Source organism: Actinia tenebrosa, unplaced genomic scaffold (genome assembly GCF_029948245.1).
Source record: "Actinia tenebrosa isolate PJP-AT-01 unplaced genomic scaffold, QUT_ActTen_1.0 PGA_scaffold2__45_contigs__length_23673736, whole genome shotgun sequence".
Taxonomy (NCBI): Eukaryota; Metazoa; Cnidaria; class Anthozoa; order Actiniaria; family Actiniidae; genus Actinia; species Actinia tenebrosa.
In genome coordinates, this window is record NW_028292579.1 from 21,754,012 (window position 1) to 21,762,085 (window position 8,074).

The window sequence follows — 8,074 nt, forward strand, 5'->3', positions numbered from 1 at the left end:
CTAGTATTGCAGAAATATGGCACTGCCCGACGCACAGTTTAACGAAAAGCATTTTATCGCCCTTACTGCATTGGACTGCTCTGAGCACAGTTGAACGCTCTGGAATTTAGAGAAAACCTACTGTTGCCTTGAAGAAAAAACTTTGTGCGCAAATAGAAGTAGAGAAACAACAAGCAATGCTACTCACGTACGACACCGACCCAGGGAATCGAACCCAGGTCGCATTGATGTTGGGCGAGCTTTCTCACCGCTACCATCGGCGCCACCTGTGTTTTCAATAAATTTGGTAAATTTGTCGCGAAGCAGTTAACGCGGAGTAAAGGTTTAACTAGATCAATAATCCGTGTTTATGTATCTCGTTTCCATACAGGAAATCCCGATGCAATTTGAACAAAGCAACTGAACAGATGAAATATCACGTGACTATGGCAATTGATCCCGGAGAGGAAAGGATTGAAGAAGGGCACTGTATTCCAACTAAAAGTACGCCGGTCTAGATTCATTATTTGATGATGATTATGATGATGATGAAATATAATTTGTTAAACTGAGATCATAATTTTCTACCTCAAAGATGGTTGTCAAAAGGTGCAACTGATAACTAGAAATAAACTATCTTCTTTCTTTAAAATAAGAAATACGAATGAATCTATTTTTTAAAGGTTTTAGGAAAGAAGGGTTAGGTAAGTTTTGTTTAACAGACAACTTCAATGTTATTTACTTTATTTGCCCACAAAACTATCAAGTTTACATGATTTTTGAGATTTGAAAGCAAATTTAGAGATGAAAAGTTTGGTTAGCCGCATACCCAAAGAAATAAAACCAATATTGAAAAACAGCTTACACTCAACTACCACATCATGGCTATAGCTGTGATGCCATTTCTACACGAGCAAGTGACAGATAAAGGTAATTATGTAATAGTCCTAATATACACAGACCGATCCAGCAGACCACGTCATCCAAAGTTATGCAGCAAGCTCCACCGGTCTGAAGTGGTAATCCTCAACATGTTCGCCAGTATTGATGTCGTTTTCAGGTAATTTAGCAGCAACGAATGTTTATTGTTTATGACGCGGACAAATTGCGACGATTGTCTTTTTCTTTCTATATTCATTCATTTTTTTTCCTGCTTTTCTTGGTTCCTTTCTTTCTCTATTAATTTCGCGTCCTTTTCCTTTCCTCTATCTCTCTCTTTCTCTCTTTTACTGCGATACCGGCCGAGATTGGCTCGTTTCGAAGTCTTTTTTTTATGCACAATACATTCTATATATTTTAGTAAAAAAACTCCCTTGGAACATCCTCAAAAGGACTTCCGTGTTTATCAGCACACGTGTTCCAGCAATAATCGTGATCTCTTATCTCAAAATGAGACTTTCCAAACGTTCTGACTCCTTTATAATACATCTCTGCAAAGAGATTGCACCGGCGTTCGTCCTTACTGATACCTTGGATAAAGTACCAGACTTCCAGCAGAGCACTGAGGAATCGTTTACGTCGCACGTTGCCATGGAGATGCTTGCACATGTTTTTCATGTCCGCGAGGAATGCATCGTCGCACAGATCGCGTGTCCAGTTATAATGATGACCCTGTAAGTAATGAAGAAAATATCTATCGTAAGTTTTCAACCTCAATGTTTGAGAGTTCTGGACTAGTATTCTTCTACTGCCTAGCACACTATGCTCTTGATTCACCCGGACAAATACCAGGAAAGGTGGTCTAACCGCCACTAGGTTGGCTCATTTGGTTGAGTATCGGACTTTCGTGCGGGAGGTCGTTACTCAAGCCTTAACCGGACCAACACTCAGGGTCTTAAAATAGCTGAGGAGAAGACCTTGCGTGGCTCGGATGTCCACGTAAAATGGCGGTCCCGTCTCTCCACACTACTAACTCATCCTCCAAAGGAGGGACTTAAAAGAACTACTGAGGACGTAATGAAACCCTGGCAGTGACCATCCTCAGTGTCTGGCCTTTAATAATCATTTCTAATAATGGTTGATTGTGGGATGGGTATGGGGATCGATTTTACGGGGTTGGACATTGGTGCAATGTGTCGAAGGGAACCCTGTGTCCTATTCTGCAGCAGCAGCCTGTAGGCAAAATCTCAAATAATTATCAGAGTAAAAATCCAACCAAAAGGTTTATTATCAATTCTGCCACCTGTTGATGACAATGGCTTCGTACTGGTTCATAGAACTGGTAAATGTTGATCACAATGTCAAGAGCTTGAGAAATAATGTATCTTATATTCCCTCTATCATTTATTTTCTTTACTTTTTAAGGCCGCAAAGTATTACCTCTGTAAATTTTTCAAAACAATTTTTTTAATGATAAAAGGGTAAATTTTACACCGTGAAAAGATCAAAAAATGAAAAAATTTACTGACGTTTCGGACGCTAGTCCTTCGTCGAGAAAAAGCCTAGTAACTGAGGTTTTCTCAGTCTACACCTTCAAGAGACAAAACTTTTCACATAACTTCCATATATATTGGCGGTAAATGAATAGTTTAGTGATTGCTACACGGAGCAATTCTTATGACTCCTTTCTAGAGACTGACCGATGTAAGACAAGTTTTGCAGGAAAGTTAAAAGACACAACATGCGCCAATACGCTCTATTAGTTCGCCTGATCACTCAACCCACAAGCCTGTCCATCGATCCACTTCAAACACCAAAACCAAGACAATCTACTATAACAGAATACTTACGCATCCATAACAGATATCGTGTTTATTACAGGCTGGAGTAAAACTTGTTTTGTAAGGTGCCTCCATGCCTAACGGAACACTGCAACCATTCGAGTAACCATCCGCTGCACACTCACGAGTCGAGTTACTGAGACACCAAGAACAAGAAAAAAGCCCAAACGTCAAGAAGACGAGAAATTCTGTCACACCAATAGTTCTTATTAACAGCATTCGGGGTAACATCTATTGTACGAGATTCTAAAGAATGACTTTTCCATTGAAATAGTAGAAGGAAATCTTTCCTAAAGTTTCACGATGAAAATGATAGATTTAGTTTGACTCTAAGCAAATGACTTCACAACGTTCAAATATCGACGTCTTTTTTAAGACAAAATCCTTTGCCACAAATCTAATTCATTCAGTGATTATTTCGATTTTTGGTTTTCGACGAATCGATTGCCATTTTCCCACAGTTCTTCACGTAGCAACAAGAAATCGCTTCCAAGACTTGACCAATCAGTGGCCAACCTTCATGGTGATTTATCTTTATCCAGGAACTGAAAAGTTATAAAAATCCAGTGTCCTTACTAAGAATTAGGCAGCCATTTATATTTAGTTGTTTTTTGTTATATCAATGCTATAAATTGTTGATGATGCATGGCTGGTTATTCCATTTGTTGTCTGGTGGGATATCGGATTACGCATGCGCAGTTCGTCTAGGACCAAGCAAAAGCGACATTTGGTTTGGTAATCAAGGTGATCTCCTATAGGAAACTCAGAATAACCATGAAAATGTTTTGAATTGCTCACTTAATTTTTTCTCGTAATCTCTAGCAAGTTGGAATTTTCATGTTGTCATGACTCAACCTGATTGGATGGTCAGTGTTGCGTTTCATGATATGGCTAATAACATCAGAACGAATTGGATTCCTCACGCCTCTTTTACGTGATTGTTTTTGCATAATTTTATGAAAATTATTTTCAAGAACACCTTCCTTTTTCTACGTTTTGCGAGTTAAGAAAACCAGAGTCCAAAAATTATTCTTTAAACATTGAAACGTTTAGATCTTTTACAAGACTAAGATAGCTCTGATGGTCATCAATCAAAGCATTCTTATGGCAATCGTATCCAACATAAAGAAGCGCCCTTAAAATTTCGTCTTGCCCCGACATTATTTTTCGTTTGCACGTTACGTCATCGCGGCCATTTTGGTACCATTTAACAAAAGATTTCTCATTAGCATCCATTATTAACGGTACCACAATGGCCGCCATACTTTTAACTCTCTTGGGAGTGCTTGCAACCCATCAATACCATAAACAAACTTTGCCGCGGCGAAGATCCCCCGCGCGTGCAATTAAAAAATAGATGGCATGAAACTTTAGCAAAATTAATAATAGGTATATAGGGTCCAAAGTATCCCTAACAGTAAAAACATATTAATCTTTTTAGAATGGTGATTTCACTATCGGAAACCAATTTCAGCTTTTTATTAAAAAAACATGCAATTAGTACTTTTAAAATACATTTAATATTCAGGCAGCTTGAAGAAATTAATTCAGTGTTTTTCATTAAACGAAAAATATCCCTCAAATTAGTATTAGTTTTTTCTCTATAACGAGAGAAATTAAAGCTTCTTTGAATGGTTAAAAAACAGACAGTTTGCATTATGATACTACTACCAGAACCTTTTGCACACTTTCTTTCGTTAAGCCAATTAGCATTACTTGATATTTATAAAGCAATGAAAATTTAAACGAAAAAGAAAATGTGCGCTGCAATGATTGCTGGTAGTGGTAGTAACGCCATAATAAAAATGCCCTATCCACAGAAGGTTTGCGTAATCAATAGGCCCTTTTCTCGGTAACGCACTTGCGCGCATTCTCGGAAAAATTTAAAAAAAAAACAACATAAACTTCAGTAAAAGCCGGGTACATGTTGGAGGTTAATACGAGTGAAGAACTTCTTTTGGTCCTGCTGTTTGTGGAATCTTAAGCAATTAGTATGCAATGTCGAGAAAATAATGGTTCTGCGTTTCCGAGAAAAAGATGTATCGAGGAAAACAAACGATTGAAGAATTTTATTCCTTCCAAAATGAGCCGAAGGCTCCGTCTTATTTCTTCTCTTTAGTAGACGTTACACGGGAGGACTAGCAACGATGGTTCTTAGTGCAACAGTCTTGCGCAAAAGATACTGATGTCCCATATAATATGCAACGCAGAGACAAAGATTTAACAACACATTGCCAGCTTCAAACTGTTGCGCAAACGTCTGGAATTAGGGTCAGTTTTTGGGTCATATCATAAGAACTAGGGAAAAGCCTGGTTCTCACTAGCAAGCCAGCACGAGAAAAACGAACTTTTGCATTCTCTCCTCTTGCGTGTGCGTATGCATCGCTTGTTTTCATGGTCTTGGAGTTGCGTCTACTTGCGTTGCTAGAGACAACCAGGCTTAACTTATGAAGCAATCACTTGTGTAGCAAGAAAGACCAATCCTTCCTCCATATCACGACTAAAATGATCCAGCTTGTAGCAAGCTAGTAATATTATTTGATAGTTCTATAATTTTTCTGATATCAGTCATACTATTTCAAATATATTTTATAATACTAACCCCCCCTAAGCAATAGAAATGATTTTTCTTTCCCCATTGCAATTTGAAAATTTTTGAATGCTTTGTACAAATTACAGCTCTAATCCTGTATTACAATATTTTTAAGTTGGTTGGTATGACATTAAACATTATGGCAAATATAATCAGAGCCATAGCAGGGGGAGCTATTGATTGGACGGAGGGGTAAATCTGAATGCTGCAAATATGGTTCAGATGAAGGGAAGGAGAAAATGTCTTCACGAATTCTCTTGCCTGCTATGACAATGATGGTCAATTTACTCTTTCCCACCCAACTTTGTCACTCAACCCATAGGAAGATCTAGGAAGTTCAGTAGAGTTAGTTTAATCCTGAGACAAATAATTATTGCAGATGCCAAAAAGGCACATTTAGTGTGAGGACTTCAATCGTGTTCCCCTGAATAATGCAAAATGTACCTTCTTGAAGATGCCATATTTCCTGCATTTTTGAGTCGTTCCTGGCCAGGAATGGGGGTGCAAGAGCACCTAATGACTCTATCACACCTACTGGAGGCGCAAATGTATCCTTTATTTGTATTATTCAATAATTCCATCCCCATATTATTTAATATTTGATCTCTTGTGATCTCCATGTTATTTTATAGGTTCATAAAATGGACAACAGGTTGGTTCAGGTATTTGTACATCAATACCATAAAGTTCTGTCAAATCATTGAGAAACGTTAAATCAGCTTTGGGATCCAAACCAACTCGTTGTATTACTTCTGCCTTGAGTATTCTATCTGGGGATGATGCTACTTCGAATAAAGCTTGGAATAATGTGTTATTTAGATGAACAAAATACCTAAGGGAGAAAGAGGAAAGGTAAGAGGAAGCTAAAATATGGCTTGTGATAAGAAAATGTCTGCAATGGAATACTCACTTTGTATACATTTTTTCGTCATCAACAACTTCACCACCATTGATCAGTTGATCTCGCCTGACAAAAAACAATTCCTGTTAGTTAGATGGAAGCTCCTCCTAACATAATAATACCCTTCACAGCTTCCTGTGCCATTATCGCAAGGTCATCGTCAGTCTGGCTTCAATGAACAGTCACAGTTGTGTTTCAAGATGGAGCAGGGAACTGTGAAGGGGAATATTATAAAATGGGACCATGCATTCAGTAGCTGCAACGTACCAAAGGAGTGTGTAATATATAATGCACACAATAGTGCCTTACCTGTAAATATCCAGCATTTCAAATCGTTCTCGGTCAGCATGATTGGTGTGCGTCATTATATTGAGATATCCCTTAGCCTGTATATTTTGATTGTCTACGTACACATCCCAGACACCTTCTTTGGTTTCAAATATTTTTTCTGTTGTACCTGCAAAAGGGTTAAACAGGTATATCAGTGGATCAATCTGAACTGGAATTTATAGAAGATAATTGAAAAAAATTTGTGCATGCACGATCATTGGACCTGTTGTCTGTGCACATCACACATTTATTTGTTACTCTGTTACCAAGTAGATACTACATTTAGACCCAGAAACATGTCAAAACAAAACAAAAAAATTTAACAAAACATTCTGTAAATGGTTTATTACATATGTTTCCATGACCATCTAATCCAAAATAAAAGCATATGTACTTACATGCTATGTACTTGTGCTCATTGTGTAATGTCTCCAGGTCACATACATTGGTAAAGAAGAGAGGATTACTACCAGTTTCAAAACCAAAAGGGATTCCATGACTGGCCAACAGACATGCACAATAAACTGGAAGAAAATATTTACCACATTTTTAACATAAAGAATTATCCTACCCGTATGACAAGCCACACCCACTGGAAACTAGAGGTGAGAAGACTATGATTCTTCTTGGTAATTTGGATTTAAGGCTCAGGTCAAATGTTGAGCTTCACATGAGCCAACCTAATTGATACAATGGATAACAAGTTGGTCTTTGATATCATTAGGTTCGGCTCATGTGAAGTTTGACGCTTGACTTTAGTCTAAGTTTTCACCACTCAAATATTTTCACATACAAGAGAGTCCTACCTCTATAACAAGCCACGCCCACTGGCGGAGGTGAGAAAAATAGAATTCTCTTTTGTAACAATACAAGTTTCCACAATGCAAATAGTTTGTCTCCAAAGAAATTAATGAACTGTGGGAAGCAGCCTGCAGGATGAGTAATCTAGAAAGAAGTAAAAGGTAAGCATTTTACAAAGATTATAACACACCTTTGTATACATTTATAATAGGCAAGAGCTAGAATTTAATGTTGCGGCTTATATTTATAGGGCATGCATGGGGTGCAGGTGGAAGGTGTGTGGTGCCTGAAGGAAGGAGGGCCTGCAGCCCCCTTCCCTCCCTTCCTCCATCCCTCCAACTTCTTTTTTATGAGTGCATGGTTTAGTACTGACAGGGGCTTTAGTCCAGCTTCTTTAAAAATATTTAAATGTTTATTAATTGATTTCAAAATATATCTACCAATTAAACATACATCTATCTTTTCATCTTTCATCTTCCCCTCCCACCCCTCCCACCCCTCCCATTTAGAATTTTGCTCTGCTGTCTCTAAAACATAGGTGTACGTATGCATTGCCTGCTGTGTTTATTAACTGTTTTTTTTTTGGGGGGGGGGGGGGGTAGCTAGTTCTTAGATATTATATATTCATGCACCTTTAAGACAGGGATCTCCTCCAGTCCTGGTAAATGCTCTGGCGGTGGTGTTGCTACAAAGTTGTTTCTTTACTAACAATGTTTTAAAAAACAGTGGTTGGTAGTCATTTTCAAGTTT

General features: G+C 38.0%; 2 protein-coding genes across 2 annotated transcripts; both read right to left on the reverse strand.

The window, feature by feature from the left end:
* Positions 1-706: 706 nt before the first annotated feature.
* On the reverse strand, positions 707-3,329 carry LOC116296423 (conodipine-P1). Its single transcript, XM_031704441.1, has 2 exons — positions 2,709-3,329; positions 707-1,590 (listed from the first exon to the last, which is right to left on the reverse strand). The coding sequence occupies exons 1-2, from the start codon at positions 2,928-2,930 to the stop codon at positions 1,276-1,278; spliced, it is 537 nt and encodes a 178-aa protein (XP_031560301.1). The 5' UTR covers positions 2,931-3,329; the 3' UTR covers positions 707-1,275.
* Positions 3,330-4,133: 804 nt separating this feature from the next.
* Positions 4,134-8,023, reverse strand: LOC148909603 (DENN domain-containing protein 11-like; the record flags this gene model as incomplete). Its single annotated transcript, XM_089034611.1, is given in 6 exon segments — positions 4,134-6,124; positions 6,203-6,259; positions 6,503-6,650; positions 6,922-7,047; positions 7,330-7,468; positions 7,957-8,023. Coding segments are annotated over 6 exon segments (748 nt in total), but the record flags the coding sequence as incomplete, so codon positions are not given.
* Positions 8,024-8,074: the final 51 nt, after the last annotated feature.

Bases quoted from the DNA above. Each gene is read 5' to 3' on its own strand.
- LOC116296423 (XM_031704441.1), bottom strand. From the start codon at position 2,930: ATGTTACCCCGAATGCTGTTAATAAGAACTATTGGTGTGACAGAATTT. The intron at 1,591-2,708 runs GTAAGTATTCTG...CATTACTTACAG, and splicing joins ACGATATCTGTTATGGATGC to GGTCATCATTATAACTGGAC.